The following is a 23,760-nucleotide window of genomic DNA, read 5'->3' as shown; positions in this document are numbered from 1 at the left end:
AAAAGCCAAAGTTAGTGGAAATTTAACTTGTACCTAGGGCTGGGCAATATATTTAATTTTTGATTAGATTCAGTATTAAAGAAAAATCAATATGCAAAAGCCAGTATCACAATATTCAGCACTTTTATTTGATTGTCCATGACTTCTTCGTTTGATAATAAAATGTGCAAAGTCTCAAATGCTCTTTCTACTTGTAACTATGTCTGTTCTGCCTATGTTGCCTGATAATGATTAACGTGAATAAAAAAAAAATGGAGTAAGAATCGGGGAAAAAGAGAGTGTAGATCTGCTGTTTGCAAATTGTTTGGTTTTACCCATGATAATAGTTCAAGTATTACAAAATCTAGAGATAAAACACGTTACTGCATATGAAGAGGCCATCCTCACAACATACCCTTCTGCTTCCCTGACAAAATGGGTCCTTGCTAAGCAAAGTTCCATAAAATGTTCACTGATATGTTGTCTAGCATATAAGTAGACAATCAATGGGTGGAAGGAGATAACAGCTGCAGTGACTTCATGTATTGCAAAACACTCTTTCGCCTACTTAACTTGCGTCCTAAAAATACTCAGACTTTGTCAGTGGTCTGATAACTACACTAATCGATAAATCACATCACATTCATTTTACACCATCTCAGTAGAATTTGTAGTTTTCATTTGTGTGAATTATTCAATGTTCATGCATCAGTTATGGGGTAAACTGCCTTACTGCCGATATTATTTTAGTTTTTCAGTTTGTTTAACAAGTGAATTAAATAAATATAATTTTATTTGTACCCGGTAGGGACTTTTTACAGAAGCTCATTAAATAAATAAATAAACAAACAAACAAATAAATAAACTGTGACCATCAGAGGGAGTAGCAACTCCCCAGACCTCCAGACAACAGTATGAAGGAGCCTCGGTAGTGTTTCTTGACACTTTCTGCTGAATAGTTCATTGGCTAAAGGTACTCAGTGTAATGTGTCAGAGAAAGGATGTGCAGCACTGTTCATAATGGCACTCAGTTTTATTTAAATTCTGTCCTCCACTACTACCTCCATGGGGACTAGAGTGTACCCCGCAACTGAGCCTGCCCTTTTAATTAGTTTGTTGATTTGATGGACCTTTCTTGCATGATGTTACTGGCCCAACACACCAAAGTGTAGAAAACTGCACAGGCTCTCAGAATTGTAGAACATGTGAAGGATGAGTCTCCTAAGAAAAAAGAGCCTGCTCTGCCCTTCCTTGTATAGTTCCTCTCTGTTATGAGACCAGTTCAGACAGTAATTGATGTGGACCACCCAGTCCTTGTAGGAGTAGACCACCTCAGCATTCACTCCCTGAATAGTGACCAGACATTGAGGCTGTTTGTTGCGGACAAAGTCAATAACCAGGTCCTTGGTTTTGCTGATGTTAAGTTGTAGACAATTCTTTTTTCCAAAGTTCTTCAATTGACTCTTATACTCCATCTTAATACACCCCATAAGTGCAGAGTCATCTGAGAATGTCTACAAGTGACATGACCTGCTGTTATAGTCTGAGGTTTGCAGAGTAAAAAGAAAAGGAGACCGGAGTGTTCCTTGCGGTGCTCCAGTATTGTTCACACCCATATTGGAAACACAGTCCTTGAACCTCACAAACTGTGATCTGCAGGACAGATAAGCTATTATCCAGGACATCCCTAATTAAAATAATGGATGTTCAACATATAGCACATTCTTTTTGCATTAACATTTATAAATACATTGTAAAACATGTTATTTGAAATGTTTCTTTGAGGCTGAACTATTCAACTATTAAATTGTTAAGTTTTTAGAAAAAAAACTTCTCTTTGCTAATATTTCATATTATTATTGTGACAAAATACACAAAGTTTTGGACACTGTATAGAAAACATTTATACATGTCTATATAGTGCTATTGTTTAATCTTTATGATGCTTTGAGAACATATTGAGATATATTTCATATCATCTTTGGAGTCAAAATAATCACTATATCATTGTAAGTCCATATTGCTCAGCCCTCAATGTACCTGTTTACCACAATGGAAGATTCTGACATATTATAGTAAAAACAGTTACCATACATACAACAGCCATCACTTGTTATAAATAAAGATGTTAGCAACTTTTATGTGGTCCTCAGTCACAAGAAGGATAGGGAAGGATTCTTACTAATAAGATATTAGGCTAAACAGATCAACGTATAGAGTACAAGTCAAGGGAGTTTATGATTAAGCTGTTGCACACTAAATGGGGATTTATTTGGAGTACTGTGTTCAACTTTGGTCTCCATCTTTTAAGGCCGATTAAAGGACTGTGATGTATGTTGCAGAAGGAAAGACAGAATGAGATTAGTCTTTTTGGCTTAAGCAACATGATTAAGAGACTGAGTGAGTGAACTGTTTAAAATTATGATGAGGATTAGTATGGTAGATCCCATCTTTTATTTTAAAATTAGCATTTTTAGCAAGAACATGGTGAAACTTGTTAAAGGTAAATTTCTAAGACACAGAACTAGAGACACATGGAATAAGTTAAATGTGGTAGGCAATAAGACTTTAAAGACCATCAAAATTTGCCTTGATATTATTTTGGAGAAATTAAGTGAACAAGATTGACATGCATTTCTGGGCTGTATAGCTCATCAAAACTGTTTTAAGGACATAAAATCTTGAGTTTTGAGTTTGGCACAGATAAATAGATCATTTAAATGTCCATTCAGCACAACTTATCATTTGCTTTAAATTTTAAAGTTTTTGGATTTGTTACATTTATTTTTTGCCTCACTTATTTTGAAGAATTTTATGCAAGGTTGAAAAGTAGAAGGCAAGTAAGGATGGGAGATCAGACAATAGTTACATTCACCACAAGAGAGTTTATATTGATCACTAGATCTTGCAGGATATGAGAGAAAGAACACTTTGCCCACGTAGGTTTGCCTAATTGTATTCTGGTGCATTAATTATAAAGCAGTAGTCTGGTAAACCCCCAAATTCCCAAACACCTAAAGGTTTGTTTTAGGGCACGTTGTTTCTTCTGTTGTTGGATCATCAAAATGAAATTGTTTGTTTGTTATCTTGCATAGTGAATCAAAATACACTTTGATTCAGTGAAAGTTCTGAACGTCATCTTGAATATCACCTTTGTGACTTCACTAAAAGGATGTGGACTCCGTGACAATAATGCAATTTCAAAGATTTGCAGCACTATTGTATGTTCCACACAGCTTCTACTGATATGCAGAATATTGAATGTTAGCAGTGGAGCATGAGGAAGTAAATTAGTTAACTTTGAATTGTCTACCTAAAACAGTGTGGGAGCAGCATAGGAAGATTACAAATAAGGAGTACGATACAGTCTAGGGCATAATCATGATGTGTAGAACACGGAAGGATGAAAGGAAAAGTAATTTAAAATCTTGATAAATAATTTCAGATTTAGAGACTGTTGACCTGCTTGAAAATACATCATTGCAATATTTTTAACTTAAAAAAAAGGCAAATTTGTTTTCATAATTTCATATTACAAGAAGCTGCACCTGTGAGATTTGCTAAGTAAGGCTGCGACAAGAAAACAGAAAATCCTACTGAGATTGCTCGGTATTAATTAGTGACATCACTGCTAACTTTAAGAAAATCAGATGGTAATTTATGAGGGGCCAAAAAACTCCTTAAAATCAAGGAAGCCCCACTGGTACATTTATCAAGAGCACAGTCGCTTTCCTTACCTCATGCCAAGAAATGTGGCACCTCGTGAAAGTGAAGGTTGAATTCCAGCTGAGCAACTTTGTATCACTGCGTGTCACGCTGCAGGTTGTCACTGAAATGATTAATTACCCTCAGTTATTTATAGCTGCAAATGACAGGGCGACCCTGATAGTTTATGTCCCTGTTTATTTATAGCTCACTTACTTTTTATACAAACTATAAGCTCAATAGCTCATGCACTCATTTTTTTTCCTTTTCTCTTCTAACAGAATGAAGGTATCATATCGAGGACATTTTCTGCATAATATTTACTCGAATGCCTTCATTGACTCCCCAGAATTCAGATCCACTCAGATGAACCGTGGGGAAAAATTCCAGGTACACAATAGCTTTAATTTATAAGACATGAAAATAAAAAGAATCATCTACACATCCCTGTCACAATATTTTATTTAACTTACTTTTTCAGAAAGGTTTTGAAATAATTATTATTGTTAAGAGAAAGAAAAATATAACCTATACCTTTCAGATCAAATACAACAGAGCAAACTGAAGCCCGCCTCCTATATTCCAGCATGACTGATGTCTGTTTTTTATGCACTATCGTGTTTAGTTTATTCATTCATTCGTGGAAAGAAGAAACAAATACTGTGTTTGAATCATTCTTCATTTTGGGTATGCTGGACATCTCCCAGTCACTGCCATTATTGCAGCAGCACAAAATTACCTTAGCAAAAATGTTATTTCTATTAATCCTATTCACTTAAACAGCTCTAGGCAAATTCATTCTGTTAATATATTATTGTAGCTTCCAGAAATAGAGTTGAAAAGGTATGTTTGTTAAAAGAACTAATTTAACAGTTCAATCACCTGAATGAAAAAGCATTTATTAAGCATGGCAGGATGGGAAGTCAGCCGTATTACACGGCATTTGAAAAGTACAAATTGTACTTTTTTTTTTTTTACTTAAGTGGGACCAAAGTTTTATTTCTACAACTGTTTATGACTAATGCAAATACTTTTTAATTAAACACACCAGAACCTGTCATTTTTTAAACATTATCTCTAAATTAGAACAACTTGCGTCAAAAGTCATAGAAAGTGAAGAAACTTTTGCTAACAAAGAGAGTGTCTCAAGTTCATCTTGAAAAACAAAAGCCTGTTTTGCAGCCATCCTCTACATTATGTGACTATCCCTTCTTTGAGTAGTACCTTGTAAGAAACTGCTGTTTATGGAAAGCCACTTAAAGACATAAAGTTCCCTGGTGGGTTTTCCAGAGTCTTAATGACACTTTCACTTGAAAGCTTTGTCATCATAATCATCAAGTAAAGGCCCTCCTGAGATCATTTGACTAATTTTTCACAAAGGTCGGTGCTCAGTTATTAATGTTGGCTCATTCCTTTTAGTCTACTCTAACTATCTGGCATGACCAGTTTCTGAGAATTTTATGGATACCTTATTATCACAAATTATATTGAACTAGACAGTATACCATCATATATATTTAGTCTGATTGTAGGCCAAAATTAATAGTAGTAGTTTTTATCCAGTTATTTACAGTTACTTATCTAGTGTTTGCTTGTATGTAATTTAAGAAATGCTGGTGTACATTGTTATAAATTATTTAATAAAAAGCACTGCCCATCCCTGCATGTAGGCTGTCCAACCTGCAGGGAAAAACCTGGGGGTTGGTGTGAGAATTGGTACTCCAGGCTCCATAAAAAACCTCACACTGTTCCACTCGATCTGAACTAGTGTGGTGCTGAGGTGTCACCTGTTGCATGGCTGCACTCGGGTCCTAATCTGGATCCTGAGTTGGTTTGTTGTGTGGTGGGTGCGACAATGCGCTGTATCACCACGTGCTCCTAAACTCTCTCTCTCTCTCTCTGTCTTCCTAAACATGAGCATTATTAGTGATATGGTGGTAATCATATTGCATGACCTGCCACATTGTCTGTTAAGACAAACATCAAACCGAGGACAAGTGGAAAGGCACATTAAAAATGTTAACAAAGCAACTCACATTTTAATATGAAAAGGTAAAGGAGGATCAGCTATTAGCAATCCCCTCACTCCCGCCAACTCAGTACTCAGGATCTGTCAAAAAGGTACTGCACACATCAAAGTTCAGCTTCTCAAACTGCATGTCTACTTACTGCTATATATAGAAGCTCACATTGTGCTCACAACAAGACCTGATATAGCAGGAACTTAAGTTATGACCCTATCTAAACACAATGACATATGCCGATTAATTGAAGAGATATTATGTTTTGGGGCCCTAGCAATCAAGGACTGTCTGCATGTGAAAAAAATATATTTTTCATGCATTTTATCCACATTTTGAACAATTACTAATTAATCCACCAGTAATTATGTGAATATTTTATTAACTTCTTTATTTACATTTTCCTTTTTTTAAGATGTTAAAAGTTAGAGGAGAAGGATTATAAACATGCATTTTCTGTCACACATCTGGGATTGTCTCAGGGCTAGCATCCCTAACACATAAGCTAAAGGTGCCAAAATCAAAATTCAAAGTATTTTTTCTAAATAAAATAAACTAAATATCTGTCATAAACAAATAGCCATCCTGATAATTTCATAAAGCCATACACTCTAATCAGTCTTTCTTTATAATTAGAGTTTAGCTGCTGTGATTGCGGTGTTTGAAATTTTTGAATTTTAAAAGATCAAACCTAAAACATTAGATTAAACAAATGTCTTTCTTTCAAAGTCCTAAATGCAAATGCCAAAAGCTGTTAATTTCTGAGCAGTGGTTTGGCTGTTGCTGGTATCAGTTTAAAAAAATATTGTCTTTAAAAGTGTGAATTCACCCAAAACCCAATCTGCTTTTAGGATTAACTAATGCAAGTTCTACACAAAATCTAATAAGAATTGGTTTATGTATTCTCCTATAATGGTGTTCACATACTTTTTAGTACAGACACATTGAAACAAGGACACAAATGCTTAAAACATGTTCTAGAGGTAGCAATCAGTATTCTCAATCAGTCATTGTCCAATCCGCTGTATCCTAATACAGGGTCACGGGGGTCTGCTGGAGCCAATCCCAGCCCACACACACACACACCAAGCACATACTAGGGACAATTTAGGATCGCCAATGCACCTAACCTGCATATCTTTGGACAGTGGGAGGAAACCCACACAGACACGGGGAGAACATGCAAACTCCAAACAGGGAGGACCTGGGAAGCAAACCCAGGTCTCCTTACTATGAGGCAGCAGCACTACCACTGCGCCACCGTGCCGCCCAAAATGCATTCTTCTGTTGAAAAATGTAAGTGGATTTTGTTAAATAAAAACAATCGTTCCACTATATGTGAAAGCTAGAGAAAGTTAATATTTGCACTTTGGCATAAATTACATCCATAATTTTTTTTTTTTTGCATGAGTTGCTGTCAGCTTTATACAGCTTGACATTTTTATTTTGGTCATTCTTCTGTTCAGAATTGCTGAAGCTCTCTCAAGTTGGATGGGAATTATTGGTATTCAGCCATTGTCAACTCTTTTCATAACTTCTCCACAGATTTAACATTAAGTCCTCTCCACAACATAAACTTTTGAGAGTTTTCTTTACTCCAATGTGGCTGTGACTGAAAGATGAATGTTCTACCAAGTCATTACTCTCTTGAACTCCATGCTACTTACTGTATAGTAACCCACCTATCATCACAAGACTTCGTGAGAGCTAATCCATTCATGAAAAAAAACTTTATAAAGTGAATGTATTTAATGCAAACATGTATTTACAATTAATTTAAAAGGAAAAATGTGTTTAATCTTTCACTGGCCTCAAGAATGACCCCCATTTTAATCAAATAACTTGAAACTAAGTAAAAAGTGTCAGAATCAGTTTAATTATTACATTAGTAATCAAAAAAACCTAATAATGTTTAATAAGGCAATTTACCTAGACTTTATCACTTCTAGCTTTATATTCAAAAAGATGGCCTTTTGGTTTTTCTTTGGGTTTTCCAACTAGTTCATGATTTGTTTTGGAAGTGTGATACCCTGGATAATGTGACAACACCCTTGACAAGTTGAGTGAAGCACAGCATGTGAACGCACAACTGCATCTTGCTGCAGCCTGCTCTATTAGCCTAACACAGTTTGGAAGGCTGCAGTGAGGACAGTGTCTGAACTCAGCATCAGCTCTGAGAATGACAGAAACTGGGATTGTACTCACTTACATCCAGGGAAAAATACATTTCAAAAATGTAATGTCTATGCCAGTGCCAAGTGGGAAATCTACGTAGAGTTTTACACATTGGCCATACTTTTTAAAATGTATGAATATTATTCTAATGATACTTAGTATTTGTATAATTTTCTCTTCAGGTCACCATTGTAGCAGAAGAAAACTGCAAATTCATATGCTGGTCCCGTGAAAGACTAACATATTTCTTGGAATCGGAACCCTTTTTAAATGAAGTGTTTCGATATCTTATAGGAAAAGACATCACAAATAAGCTGTACTCCTTAAATGACCCAACACTGAATGATAAGGTAGGTGTATTTTTTAAAGACATATGCTTTATTTTAGATGTTTATATTAAATTCATAATTGTTAAGTATAAATAAAAGCTTGAAATGGTGTTTCATTGTTACTATATGGCTATTTTCTTTGCGATCTTTGTCAGTGACGTGACAGAAGACTTGTGTTTTAGTTGTAGCTCTTTGTTGCAGCATTATCAATAACTACATAAGCAAGTCTTTTTCACATACAGAGTAAGTGGAAATAAACTTCCCATTCCCAATAAACTTCCCTAAGTCTTCACATTTTCTGTCAGATTTCCTGGTAGCGATAATAAAAATCACACACCATCATTTGAATAATCACAATAGGATTAGCAGTGACTTGATCAGTGACTTAGTGGATCTTTTTATGGCATAGACCAGTACCCAGATGAAAAAGCCCATTTGTGTATGGGAGCTCCGTTAACATAAATAAATGGTGAAATTAGAGTTATTGGGCACTGGAACATGCTGCAATAAGACAGTCTAAAATTGTGTGGATTACACCTTGGGCAGTTTGTGTAACCTGATTGTGCAGTTGCACGTTCAGCACTCCCTGTGAAGGAGTGATTGTTTTTGAAACTTTAGTGGAGTAGGTACAGGTAGATTGATAATTAACTGCTAAGGCAGTTACTCTATAAAAGCAAAATTTCAAATGACCATATTGAATTTGGAATACAGCTAAAGCGTAATCTTATATGTTAAAATTAGGAAAATATTTTTCAAAGCAGACTAAAAGTAAGTCTAACTTTGGCGGGGAGGTGGGGTGCATTTTCACCAGCAATTTTGTTGAAACAGAAACCTGACAGAATACATATATTATGCTATTTTTGACACTAAACTTAAAGAGAGACTGATTTTGCTTGTTTTTTATTTTCAGCACACTTTGGTGCTCTTCTCAGCATAAATCCGCAGGAACTGGCACTCACCATGTTAACCAATATTTTTTCCAGTCTTCCAGCAATTTCTATTTGTCATCCTTAGCTCACTTTAACAACATCCATATGTTGCTACCATACACCATTAATTGGACATTCTAATATGCCTCTTTTAGCAGCACAGTTGTAGTCAGTTGATTAGTTGATTGACTACAGCTTGTCTGCGCACAAGTCATGTCAACTTTTGTCAGCTCATTTTGGCAACAATTTCAACCACAAGTATAACATTTTTTTGAGTGAAGACTGTTGTTGATACAGCAATGACATTTGTGTTAAATCCCCAACATATCTGCCATTTCTTTATTTTCACATGGGCTCACCTGAATATATACATTCCAATGCCATGGTACATTGAAAGACACTTAAATCTATAGTCTTGTCCATTCTCCCTCTGAAATACATGTACGTATGATTTATTGTAACTTTCCTTTCTTGTTTAAACATCATTGTACACAAAAGTGATTGATGTGATCTGACTGGTTCTGTCTGGATGTGGATGACTGGTTCCCAGTAAACTGACCAATCAGTTAAGTATATATGTGGGACTTTTCAGGGAAAAAAACATTTATAGGTGCATAGCTGTATACTTAACTTCTAGCTGCATTTTCAAATTAAAAAATATATATATATATTTAACAGACTGGTAGGTTGCAAACAATTTCACATCTTATAGAAATAAAGTAAAATGCACAGATTATCCTGATTTACAGTGGTGTTTTAAAAAGTCTTTGATGGCATCTGGTTTCTCCTACTTGCAGCTAAGAGTGCAGAAATATTTGAAATCCAACTGTAACAGTGAAAACAGATTGTTTCCATGAGACTTTATGTGGTGTTTATTAGTACAAGATGATGTCATCTGCCATAGTCTAACTGTAATGTTAAAAGTTGGCTACAACTCTTGACTTTGTTGGTACAGAAGTAATCCATAAATCCTAAAAGTTTTTAGTAAAATTCACATTGTCAATTCTTCCAAAGTAAGTTATAGTCTTTCAAAAATGGAAAAGTCGTGAAGTGGAAACTTATATTATTTAAAGCATATAATTGAGTTTTTTTAAGCAAGTGTTCTGGCTTGCTGCAGGCTGTTCAACCAAATGTTAAATTACAAATGTTGAGTGGAAAATAAAACTGATTTGTCGTCAATGTATTTTTTCTTTTGGATGAATACCAACAAGATCAGTATAAGCTAAATGTAAAATTTGAGGTGCCTTTCAGTATAAGGGAAAAAATGTAATCTTTTATTATGTTTTATGTGCAGACAGCCAAAAAAATAGACCGACAGCCAAGTCTTTGTTCCCAGCTGTCAATGATGCAGATGAGAAACAGCCTGGCTAGTACAGGTGACACTGATGATGTCCTAAAAGACTTTCTTCGTGGTGGCTCCACGGCATCCTCTATTCGTAAGTTAAACCATTACGGTAAGGTGAAGTTACCATGGAGGATACAGAAATCAGAAAGTAATTGCCTGCTGATTGTAAACAATTCTGCATTATAGATCACACTGCTACTCTTTGGTAAGATCAAGTTCAGAGAGGAATGGAATGGTGGTGGGGGGTTAAATATTCATAAGGGTTATGTGCTTAACTTGTGTTTATGTGCTCAGTTTTCAAAATTATACAAATCAAAAACCTATCACTTTTTTCTCCTTAGTGCCAAAGTGGTGAGGGAATTTAGCTTCCTCCTGAAGATTACATTGAGCAAAACTGTAAATGTTATATTTGCTAAATAACAATGTCCATGTGACAGTATTTCACAACTAATAGTTGTAAATTTGCACTAAAAATGACAGAAGCATCATTTCAGCACTTCTGACTGAGAATGATGACTTTGAAGTCAAAATATGTAAAGTAGTGTGGCATCAACAAAAGGCAAAGAAAGTTAGAAGATAAAAGTACAGAATACACAATTAAATGTAAATCCCCACAGCCTCTCTGGGGCTGCCAATACAGCTGTTTGTAGCTGTCTTTCAGCAGGAATGGCTCACCCACTGGCTCATCAGAGTACCACACATAAATATTTAGACCACCCCACTGTCTGTTTCTTTCTGTAGGTTTCTCTGACTACTATTCCACCCGACAGCTGAGACTTTACCTTAACTTGTCTCCCAAGTTTGGACTCAATGTGGCCACTGGATTGAGGTGCCTTTTAAGTTCTCTTCTGAATCCAGTTTTCTCAAGATCCAGAATTACTTCTAGAATCAAGTAAAAGTCTGCAGTTTTTCAGCATCACTTCTGATGGATCCCTGAGATCAATACATTCCTTATGAATTCCATAGTCCTTGAAGGACCAGCACATTTACATCATCCTTGGGCAAGAGTGTCATGTACCTTAAGCTCTGGGACGATGTGCTGCCATCTAATGACTCAGGGTAACAATTAGCCTATGGACAGTCCTCCCATATACCATCTTTAAAATTAAAAAGGTTCCCACCCTTACGCTAACCCTAACCCTAACCCTAACCCTCTGTCATCCACGAGGAGTTTGGTCATGTTTCAACCTTTCTGAGCGTTACTGTTAGTCCAATCTTGATTTTCCTGCTTACTGCCCTCTCAGAGCATTCAGTCAACTTAAAAGGCCAAGCACTCTCTATTTTTGCTCTTTCTTTTATAGTGGCATGCATCATCACTGAAAATGTGTGGTTGGCACTGTTGCTTATTACTTGTGCCCCTGCTCCGTGCAACATTTTCCTGCCTGGCAGCCCCTTGCGTGCCAACCTATTCATCACAAGCACATATTTTAAGATATAAGTCATCATGAGTTAAGATATCAATTCAGATAAAACAAAGCTCCTTGTTATATTGGGAACTGTAAAACATTTTATTTTTGGATAAAACTCAGATTTCACTAATTTCTAACATATTTACATTGGTCACTTTAAGATTTCTGTTTACAAATTATGAAACAAAATTATATCTTTACACTCCTTTGAATGTTTACAATAAATTTATCTTAACTAATTACAGCATAAACAATGGATATCTGTAAATAAAGGAATCTATAAATTTGCACATGATGCTGAATGCATGAACTTTTCATACTGTATCTGCGAAGGGTGATGACAGTTGAATAATAAACATATCACATAAATTTAATGGGCTTTATCTCCCTTAGGTTGTGGAATATAACTTATAACTATAAGCATCACCTCTGTGCATTCAATATCAATGTTGCATTTCTGCCGGTCCTTCAAGATTGTATTGTTTCCCTTTTCTACCTTTAAAAGACTGGCTATTATCACATCACTACAAAATGAATAGCATGTCCCCAGTGTTTGTTTTATTTACATTCAGATGTATACAAATCACTGTCAACTTCTTATTTACAGTATATCTACTATTCATTTGGAATGTTCAATATACTGTATTTAAACATGCATTAGGAAGATACATGGAGTTGCCCTTCCAAATGCAAATGGTTCCAGCTACACAACCCCTACACAACATACCATTCCTTTGTTTTTGGAGCTTTTCCCCACACCCTGATGTGTGCTTCTCTTTGTGGACCTCACAGTGTTCCATGAAACACCAGGATTACTCTGTATAAAACGTAAAACTGTATAGGTGTAGTCCTGAGCCTCCAAACTGTGTGGTTCTTAAAAAAGGTCCTTCCAATAACATCTACTTTTGCTTGTACATTTTATATTTTATTTGAGGATACTTCATGGACATACAAGGAATATTTCAAAATTTCTTTTGGCATTTTCTGTGATTTTTCAATAATGTAAAACATTTAAGTAAAACTGCTACTATTTAAGAATATGGTAAAAGCTAAGGAACTAACAGGCGCATCTACTTCACCATGTAGTTCAGTACCTGTGCACTTAATATGTAACCTGTAGGCTGTTGTGGTGGCACAAATGTTAGTCCACTTCCTAATGGGATCTTGTTGGAATCCTGGTCATGTCACCATCATTGTGGAGTATCTATGTTGTCTCAGTGTGCATGAAAGTTTTTTTCTGGATTGTTCATTTTTCTCAGACATTTCAAAGTTATGCATGCTCAGTTACTCAAAACCAGCCTGGTGAAAATGAATATGTTTTGTGATGGATTGACAGGGTTGATTTCTGTCTTGTACTTTGCTATAACCTAGTTTTGGAAAAGCAGATGTAATTAGTGTTATCAATTAATATTTCGAGGTGTTTGTCATTAAAGGTGCAATAAAAAATAAGCGCTAAAATGACAAAAACATGTTTTCATCTTCATATTATGCACAGCATTTTAAAAAAGAGGGCAGCATGGTAACACAGTGGAAAGTACTGCTGCCCTACAGATCCAGCGTTGTGAATCCTGCAGCCAGTCATTGTTCACATGTCCTGTCTTTCTCAGTGTTTTTCTCTAAAATTGAAAGCTTTCAGTTGAAATAAATTATATCTGAGCAAATACAGAACAGAAGAAAGCAAATACATAAATGATGCCGTTTAAAGAGTAGTATGGTGGCATAGTGTTTCACTCTGCTGTTTCACAACTCCCGACACTAGGATTGAATCCTGGCAATGTCACTGGATTCTACAGTTTTCCTTTCGCATTCCAAATGTGTATGTTTTGCATTGATTCAAAACTGGTAAGGCATGCGTGACAGTGTATACATTTTTCCTGTGATGGACTGCTTTATCTGTGGTTGCTGCCTGCCTTGCACCTAATGCTGCCAGGATAAGCTCAGAGTCTCTACAACCCTAGGAATGGATTTAGTACAATCCAGAAAATAGATAAAATGAATAATATGATATATTAATAAGGCATCTATTCACCCAATTGTTTATTTTCACGTGTGCAGGTTTGATTCATTGGAGGCTCAAAATTAGCCTGACATGAATGAATATGTGTGAGGGTGTCCTGCAACCGAAAGGACACACTGACACCACATCCAGGTTTGGGTTTTGTTATATGCCTGATGATGCTAGAAAAATGTCTAGTTCCTGTGAACCTAAAAGTGGATTAACTGAGATCAGACATTAGGTGGACAGAAGGATGTTGACTGAAAAATTATTTGCAAAGTCTCAAAACATTCAACTTTTAGCATCACAAAGACAGCATAATGTCCTCCCAAACCTGTTCAAGCACTGCTAGATAGATAGATAGATAGATAGATAGATAGATAGATAGATAGATAGATAGATAGATAGATAGATAGATAGATAGATAGATAGATAGATAGATAGATACTTTATTAATCCCAAGGGGAAATTCACATTTTTTTATTTTTATTTTTTTATTTAATTGTTTGTTGGGTGGTGGATCACTTTAGTACTCAAATCTTGCCTCGCTTCTTCTGTTACAGTAGATTCAAATCAGCACGAAAATTAAAACTTTTATACATCTGCAAACTAGCACATCAGAGAAAGTAACAAAACTGAAAGTTTCAGGTCAATGCTTTTAAATTGTTAACCATATGCCTAAGCTGAGAGAACAGTCTATAGTGCACAACCTGGAAATTGATTTCCTTTGTTCTGAGACACCTTTACATCAAGTTTATAAAATGTAGACTTAATTGTTCTTTCTGTTTAGATGTTCAAGTTTGTCTTTGTTGAATGAAATAATGATCATTTTGTCATTACATTACGTACTGCTTGTATTTATTTTTAAATAAATATTTCTCTCTTATCAGTATTGAAAGCCACTTTGTTGTGGTTAGAGTGTTATGAGGAAAGGCTCTTCCTGATGGCATTGTTCACAAGGCATGAGCCTGCTGGACAAGCTGCAATGTCAATACTAGCCACACTGAAAACACAACTACATGCATCAACACTACTGACATTTACAAAACCAGAAACTTAACCTTCTCGGAGGAAACAAGAATGAATTTTAAAGGGAGAACTTGCAGACAGAAATCATCTCATATTCCAAGTGAGATGCATATTCTAGCCACTGTGTAAAATATTTCATCCACTTACTTAAAATTAACTGTACAATTTTTCTGGACATATAAAAGCCTGTTCAAAAACTATGTAACTTGTGTTCTGTGTACAAAACTGCTTGGGCTACCATTAACATTTCTTCTTGTTGTGTTGCTCCTGATAAAGGGTAAATACCTTATAATATTTTAATAAGAGCAAAACTGTAAAAGAAAAGTGATACTACACCGTAATGAAACGGGTGTTTTAATTTTTGGTGAAACTAGGGGGTTACCCCCTGCTCGTTTTGCTCGCCAGCCACTTTGCGTCTCTGCCGCTAGCGTTGTGAAGAGGAGGGCTGAACGCACCCCAAGGAGATGCGATATCTCCTCCGAAACCCCCTCTTAAACGGTGATACAATGGGAAACAAATACAGTTTTTTTTTTTACCTCCTCTTTGCTCGATCAGCTGCTGCCGTGCCGCGTGACCTGCATCTCGTGAACATTTAAAAGCCTGTGCAGCAGCTGTCCTACTCTTTGTCTTTTATTTCCGGCTCTGGGTGTGGTTAAATCTCTTGGCACAAATTCTCATCTCACGGGATGTGAGTTCTTGATATTTTTTAGTTTATAATTTAAAAACGGAATAAGAATCTGAAAATCTAAAACCATCACATTAAAGTTCAATAAATTCTGAAAAGAATGATACCAAACATATTATATGTAGGTTTTAAAATAAGCCTGATTTAAAGCGTGACAAAAAAACGTGATATAAAAATGTCACAGTTGCACTTTAGGCTTAGGATTTTATATACTGTATATAGAGTAGATACTGTTTGCACATCTTATTTATGAGTACAGTTTGCTCATGCAGTTAATAACAGTGATAATGATGATAAGAGGGTAATTAAGCAGCTTGAGTTTTTTTTTTTAAATAATAGTATTAAGAAACAGCTGCTATGACTGATAGAGAGAAAAGTAGTTTAATACAGTTTTATGCAGTGAAATACTCCATGTCTAAACTTTGACAATTTTTGTAAAATGGCAGAAAAGTAGTAAGTTATAATTGTTATTTGTGATAAATAATTACACTGTCTCTGAGCGAATGACCCAGTCATCTGTTTGATGTTCTCCTCAGGTTCATGGGGCCAATTTAAAGAAATCCAAGCAGATTTGGCACAACCTGTGTTAAAGGGGAACTTCATTGTGTTGGCTCTTAAAACCCTACCACTGTCTGTGTCAACACCGCAAACTGTTTTTATATTGTTCACTTGTAAAAAAAAAAAAAAAAAAAAGTGATTTAAATGAGTGCTGAATACCTACATCATCTCCGAATAGGAACCTAGATGACATACAGTGCGATGCTTCATGCCTTCTCTTATGTATATGAAAGAAAATCCCTAAATTAAATGGTCTCATAAGAAACAAATCTTTAAAATATATTTTAGAAAATACATTTGATAAATGTTAATTGTCAACATTTTTATATTTTTGAGGTCTCTATGAAAGTGTGCTTTTTAAAGAAAATATTTTCACCACTAGGGGATGCTCAGCACACCTAACTGACAGGACACCACAGATACAGTAAATTGATTATTTCAGGCATGCTGAATGCTTTTATTTGCCCTTGTGGATTCTGGTTGAGAGATTCTGTCCTAACGCATATCATAATTTAATGCACCACGTCTCCACTCAAATGGAATGGAGTTCTTCACACCATGAAATGCAATGCTAGACAATTATATACTGATGTTGACAAAAATATAACTTAAAAGTGCTTGCACCTCTTGAGTCATCATACACTACACAGGTGGGGTGTCACTCTCTGGATATCCAGTGGCCCTTCAAAGGCATGTTGTGAGCTCCTGGTTTCCAGTTCGTTACCGACAGGAGAGACAGATAGGCTATTAGCATCCTGAGTACTTACTCTCATCCCCAGTGGTCTTTTCAATGTACTAATACAGAAATGCAAAGTGAACTGTGAATATACAGACAGTTAAGAATGTGCATAATATATACAGTATATAAAAATAGTGTTATATCAAAAAGTATGAACCTTCCCTTTAAAAATTCACCATCATTTTTAATTGCAAACACACAAATCAAATAACCATCAGAGAATGCTGACATTATTAGTTCATTACTTTAGAAATGTGTGCATGTGTTTCAGTATGAAAACTAGTGCAGCACTCAGAGCTGGTCTGCTGAGATGGGTACTACATAAGAATACATTCAATCATTGATCCATTTTTTTTAAGAACCTTTATTATAGGTTTGAGCAGCATTGGGTTTGACATTATGAAAGTCATCTGCCTTTCATTCATTCAAAACTGAGTATTATATAATCATGTGAACAGCACCTTGAATAAAGGACATCAACAATTATTAATATTTTATTGCATGTGGCTCCATATTATATTTCTGCAAATGCAATGTGCAGAGAAAAAATGAGAGCTAAGCATTAAAAATCAATAGTATGTCACACCATGACCCTGTGTGGATCACTTAATATTGCTAAAGAGCTAGAGTATGTGAATCTTATATTTCACTGCATTATTTTATGTAAATGGTAATCCCATCTGCATCCGGCATTACTAATTGCTTTTGTGAAACTGGAATTCAAGATGTCAAGGACATCATCACAAAAATGGAAATGTCTTGGAAAATGTCTTGTTACTAACAAAAATATTAGCTGATACTTAATATTTTTATTCAAATGCATTTACTAGTACAAACTTAAGAACAATTCAAAATAGAAAGATTGTTGATGTATCAACATGAACATTTCCTTGTTGTATCCATGGAAAGAAAATAAATCATAGGAGACAAGGTGGAACAGTGGTTAGTGTTGCTGCTGCCTAGCTGTGGGGTCAGAGTTATATTTTTTTACCAAGTCATTTTCTGTATGGAGTTTGAAGTTCTCTCCTTTTCCATTCGGGTGTTCCCAGAAATCACAAAGACAAGCATGTTAAGTTGATTGTTAACTCTAAATTGGTTCAGTGTAGGTGTGTCTTACAATGGACTGTCAACCCATCCAGGGTGCCTGGCTGTTAAGACGCAAATCTATTGGCAGTGTAATGGAATAAGTGTCTTCAGCCACAACTGAGTCCCAGATGGATATCTGTTTTGGTTTTATTCTCAGAAGACCTTAAATGTCAATGATCCTTCATCCACATATCACCTTTGGAACACCCTCCTTCAGTGGCTAGTCAATTGTTCATTTGTTGCGTGCCAGCTCAGTTAGCACCTCCAGTGATTTCTTTCAGGGTCTTGTTACTTCTAAGATCTCATTGGAAAAAAAAGATGGTTAACATTCAATATAAGCTCAAATTTTACTCAGGAATGCACCTCTTATGCCAAAAACAAACTTCAGAAAAGACACCTTGAAATACATTTAGTACGTCTATTGTACATGTTCACCCAAATTCATTATACATTAGTAGAGTACATGAAAATGAGTGTAGGTGAATTCAAGGTATCTAAAATAATAGCTTTCTTCTTTAAGTGAAAGCGACAGCTGCTGGAAGTTTTTTTTCTCAATAAAAAGGGAGAGACACAATTGAGTCAAAGATTTGTTTAACTTAATAACAAAGAAAAATAAATTGAAAAAAATCAGGACAGAATGTTATTGACAATGAAAAAAATGAATAATTAATCTTTCGTAAATGTGTAGTGCATAGTAGGAGGTTACAATAGGTGTATTTTCTTTAAATCATCTTTATTCAAAAATCTGGAAACTTCAGCTCTCTAATGAGTGATTCATTAAATCAAAAATGAAAATCAAAGCAATGTGAGTACAATGACCTGTGTATGGCAAGTTAAGGCAAAGCTGAAAACGAAAAGCAGGATTATTATAGGGTTGTTGTTATCACGTGCAACTTTATTATCTGATTAGAATTTTTTTATGGTTTGAAATAAAATGTAAAACATGTTATATGCATTAGGTGATGCACATTTTTTAAGCAAACTTGAGGTAACACCTGGAGTGCTTGTATGGTTTTGCCATGAAATTAACAGTTAACAGTTTTTCCTTCTTTTTAATATGTGAGTGTAGCATATTTACACTTTTTCCCATTTATTTCTTTCTTGTATTTTTTGCACATGCTCCTGTAACTATGATTTATGATAAGATGAAATAGACTGGCAGGCAACTATTCACAAATGTCTTTTCAGTACCTGTATTCTCTCTCCGCACTCCAAAAGGCTGCCTTTCTGAAGGTATTTGCATCACTCCCACCTCTTCCTAGTTTAGAAATCAGTATTGTATCTACAAGGCCCTCCCAATGCCTTGTTTATTAATCAGTGCTGTATCTTAAAGCCTCGTCCAGTTCTTTATACTTAGTCCTGATTCACACATTCAACTCGAGCACTTCCTGTGTCTCCTGTCCTGCCCTTTACCTCTGGGGTTTATCACCCTTCTTTAACCATGTCTAATGTTGGCAATGTGCTCTGTTGTGTGTCGAATCTTGCCCCATTTTGAGTACATCATTGTTATATTCCCCAGAGTTTATTGCTGCAGGTTCAGCTCTGCTGATACATGACTTTATTATTCGTGACACGCGTTGCTGTTTTGGGCTCCCACAAATTAAGGGCACTTAGATAAAGAAGACGTGAAAATCTAGAAAAACATAAGTGGAGGCTTGTGCCAGTATCACAAAAAAACTCAAGTAAGTAGTCAAGTAAGGTGTTTTTTTTTGTGATACTATTACTATGCATCCATCATCCAACCTGCTATATCCTAACACAGGGTCACGGCGGTCTGCTGGAGCCAATCCCAGCCAACACAGGGCGCAAGGCAGAAACAAATCCCGGGCAGAATGCCAGCCCACCGCAGGACACACACACACCCACTAGGGACAATTTAGGATCGACAATGCACCAAACCTGCATGTCTTTGGACTGTGGGAGGAAACAGGAGCACCCGGAGGAAACCCACGCAGACACGGGGAGACTCCACGCAGCGAACCCAGGTGTCCTTACTGCGAGGCAGCAGCGCTACCACTGCGCCACCGTGCCGCTGTTGTGATACTACCTACTGTTTAAATACTATTTCTGTCAATTTGTTCACTATGCTTTTGATAAAAAAAAAATTGGAAAACTGACTTCCAGCAAAATTCTAAAAATATTTTAAAATGAAAGGGGGCTGTCTAGAAGAAAAAAATCAACCAAATTTAAATGCACTTTTTATATGTATTCATCATCCATCCTTCCATCCATTTTCAAACTCACAAAATCCAGCCATCCATTTTCCAACCCGCTGAATCCGAACACAGGGTCACGGGGGTCTGCTGGAGCCAATCCCAGCCAACACAGGGCACAAGGCAGGAACCAATCCCGGGCAGGGTGCCAGCCCACCGCAGGACACACACAAACACACCAAGCACACACTAGGGCCAATTTAGAATCACCAATCCACCTAACCTGCATGTCTTTGGACTGTGGGAGGAAACCCACGCAGACACGGGGAGAACATGCAAACTCCACGCAGGGAGGACCCGGGAAGCGAACCCAGGTCCCCAGGTGTCCCAACTGCGAGGCAGCAGCGCTACCCACTGCGCCACTGTGCCGCCCAAACTCACAAAATCTCTTATATAATTTTGTGGTCCGGTGGCTATCTGAGCAAAATCATATGCTAGGCAAGAACCATCAATGAATCAAGTAGTAGTTGTTTGGACCACTCAACTATTCATACATGTTGTTGCCTGTTCATGGCTACATTATAGTAGCAAGAATAGCAAGACACATGCCCATCAACCCTGGTTGGTTGGCACTAGTGTTGCAAGCTACCACGTGCCAGTTTTAATGGCATGATGATGGTGCAGTGGTTATTCTCACAACTCTCCAAAGAATAACAACATTTATTTCTATAGCCCATTTTTCATGTAGGACATGTAGATCAAAGTTCTAAAGTTAAAGAAAAATAGAAGTATAAGGAACATATATATAGAGGAAATGAAACACACAAAAAAATTTAATTAATGAAATAAGAAAAGACTTGCAAATTAGGTTAAGTTGCAGTTCCAAGTTGGCACTGTGTGTCTGCTTGTGCTGGTCCTACAAATGGACTGGCATTTTGTCCCGAAATGCTTTCAGCTTTGTGCTCAATAATGCCATGATAGGTTCTGGCCCCACTTGATATTTCTGAGTTTGATTAAGTGGGTTTGAACATGTTATGTTGTGTAGATGACCTAATTACATTTTATAAAAACAACATAAGAAAGACACAGAATGCATGTACATTCTGTGCAGAGGGTTTAGAAAGATCTGAACACTCTGAAACATTTTTCTACTGTCTTCCAAACATGTATCCATCCAGTTCATAACCCATTTATCCATTCTAGTATAAAGGGGAGTCAGTTGCTACACTGGCAGCAAGAGCAGAGCCAGCCTTAGATATGGCATTAGTCAATCTCGGGACACACACCAACACTAACCAGGCTTATTTAGAGGCACCAGTTAACTTAACATGCAATTTTTGTAACAGAATCCAAAATTCTCAGTCATTTAGAGTCTGACTGAGCTTTTGGTTGTTTAGGGTGATCTCTGTCTTGAAAGGTTCATGGCAGCTACCTTTTTTTAACAGTGTTATGCTTTTCTTTAAATATGATATAGTAACTGCAAAGCTGTCATTTTTAGAAAATGGATTCTTGGACAACTGATGAAACGTGATGAGGGCCAAAGTGGCATAAAGCAAGGCTGAAGCTCATGAGTAGCCTACTGTATTCAGAAAAGTAAACCTCACAGTCACCAGTGCAGTTACAAGTGAACAAGGCAGGGGCACACATCAGTAACTGCAGACTTGTACTCATTAAGTTGTAGAAACATAATGAACACCAGTCTTTTCAAATTGTTTGGCAAAGTAAAAAAACAAAAACAAAACATGAATCTGTTCTCATGGTGACTACAGGCATTTTTGAAACCCCCTCTGCCAAGTAACATGGGATTGTTGTTACATAAGTGAGCCCCCCAATGATGCATCCAAAAAAGAAAAAGCGGCATTGTGCCAATAAGCTTTAATTAGGAGATGAGTGGCTGGCTGTAAGAAGTGTTACCCGAGACTGGAGTGAGAGAAAAGAATTTCAAAAAAGGTTTAGTCAGTGTTTGGATGTGCCACCCTCTGTCTGACAGTGAAGCAAGTGGAGGGCAAACTGTGCCCTCTTTAGGGGTTTGTGAACACAATATTTACTGCATATTCTAACAGTGCTCGGGATGTGTTTCATTAACTGTGATGTCTCATTAAGCGTTCCTGTTTTGTGTGACTACTCCTAATCCACTAACAATATGCATGTGTACTTCTTACATCAAGGAAATAACCAGCAGGACTTCTATAAAGCGTATGAGGGGGGACGCTTGCAGCATGACGTTTTGTGTTGAAAGTAGCATTACCCAAAGAACTCATCCTTCAAGGTAAACCACTTGTTGTTAAATCATAAAATAAAATATTTCAAACAATGTTATGTTTGCTGTGTACTCAGATATGCATGTTATTTAGATAGATAGATAGATAGATAGATAGATAGATAGATAGATAGATAGATAGATAGATAGATAGATAGATAGATAGATAGATACTTTATTAATCCCAAGGGGAAATTCACAAAAATCAATCAATATTACTATAAAATCAACACAATATTACTATAATATTGTTGTAATCAATGCATATATTTCTGGTAGTATAAGATAAATATTTGATTACCACTGGTTTGTTCCATCCAACAGCTTTGCAAATGGTTGGAAATTCACCAGTTTAAGTCTGTTTTCATAAACTGTATTTACGTTATGGAAAATTTTGTGTTCGTGCACTGTCCTCTAGTGGAGAAAGTGTCAAACTGGAACGACCAATAAAAATATCTCTTTTTATTTCATGGTTACATGTTCAAAGGTTTGCATTTTTACATGTGTGGGCAGAAATAGACAATGCAACTTATGAGACTCATCAAAAAAGATTTTTCTGAGTTCAAAGTAAAAATTAGTGTTAGCAATTTTAAAAGCATTAAAGACTTTGACTGTTATTGTATAGTGTATATGTTATCGGCAATGTATGAAATGCAAGCATTGTATAGAGTGCCTGGCGTGTTTAGGCAAAGTATAAAATATCCGAATTATCTTAATATTATATATACTTTCCCTAGGCATTATATAGAATGACAAATGCTATTTAGGCAAAGTATTGTCTTTTGGCAATGCATAGAATGCCTAGGAAATGTGTGACATATTAATCGTTTCTTACTTAGACATCCAATTTTTGGTATTCTATACAATGCCTGCATTTCATGCATTGCCTGTAACATATATATTTCTATATAGATTTCAAATATTCTGTCTTAAAGAAAAAAAAGCAGCCTCCATGTGTCATGGAAAAAATGAATCTTTTTTGAGCATTAATTCAATTTATTTTAGTTTATTCTTACAGTTAGGTCCTTAAATATTTGGACAGACACAACTTTTTTCTAATTTTGGTTCTGCACATTACCACAATGAATTTTAAATGAAACAACTCAGATGCAGTTGAAGTGCAGACTTTCAGCTTTAATTCAGTGGGGTGAACAAAACGATTGCATAAAAATGTGAGGCAACTAAAGCATTTTTTTTAACACAATCCCTTCATTTCAGGGGCTCAAAAGTAATTGGATAATTGACTCAAAGGCTATTTCATGGGCAGGTGTGAGCAAGTCCATCGTTATGTCATTATCAATTAAGCAGATAAAAGGCCTGGAGTTGATTTGAGGTGTGGTGCTTGCATGTGGAAGATTTTGC

The 23,760-nt window shown here is 36.1% G+C and overlaps 1 protein-coding gene and 1 long non-coding RNA gene across 2 annotated transcripts in view; both read left to right on the top strand.

Annotated features, from left to right (window-relative positions):
* Positions 1 to 23,760, top strand: part of LOC114648554 (blood vessel epicardial substance) — an 88,088-nt gene that overhangs the window by 59,592 nt on the left and 4,736 nt on the right. Inside the window, exons 7-9 of the mRNA XM_051924729.1 lie at positions 3,966 to 4,074; positions 8,063 to 8,230; positions 10,433 to 10,574. Of these exons, the coding sequence (XP_051780689.1) occupies positions 3,966 to 4,074; positions 8,063 to 8,230; positions 10,433 to 10,574 (419 nt within the window). The remainder of the gene's footprint in view (positions 1 to 3,965; positions 4,075 to 8,062; positions 8,231 to 10,432; positions 10,575 to 23,760) is intronic.
* LOC127527141 (uncharacterized) lies at positions 1,201 to 2,052 on the top strand. The gene is made up of 2 exons (XR_007934450.1): positions 1,201 to 1,536; positions 1,580 to 2,052. It is a non-coding gene; the product is annotated as an uncharacterized LOC127527141 (long non-coding RNA).

Source organism: Erpetoichthys calabaricus, chromosome 3 (genome assembly GCF_900747795.2).
Source record: "Erpetoichthys calabaricus chromosome 3, fErpCal1.3, whole genome shotgun sequence".
NCBI classification, from domain to species: domain Eukaryota; kingdom Metazoa; phylum Chordata; class Cladistia; order Polypteriformes; family Polypteridae; genus Erpetoichthys; species Erpetoichthys calabaricus.
Note: the sequence above shows the minus strand (reverse complement) of the source record. Positions and strands in the feature narration are given on the sequence as shown.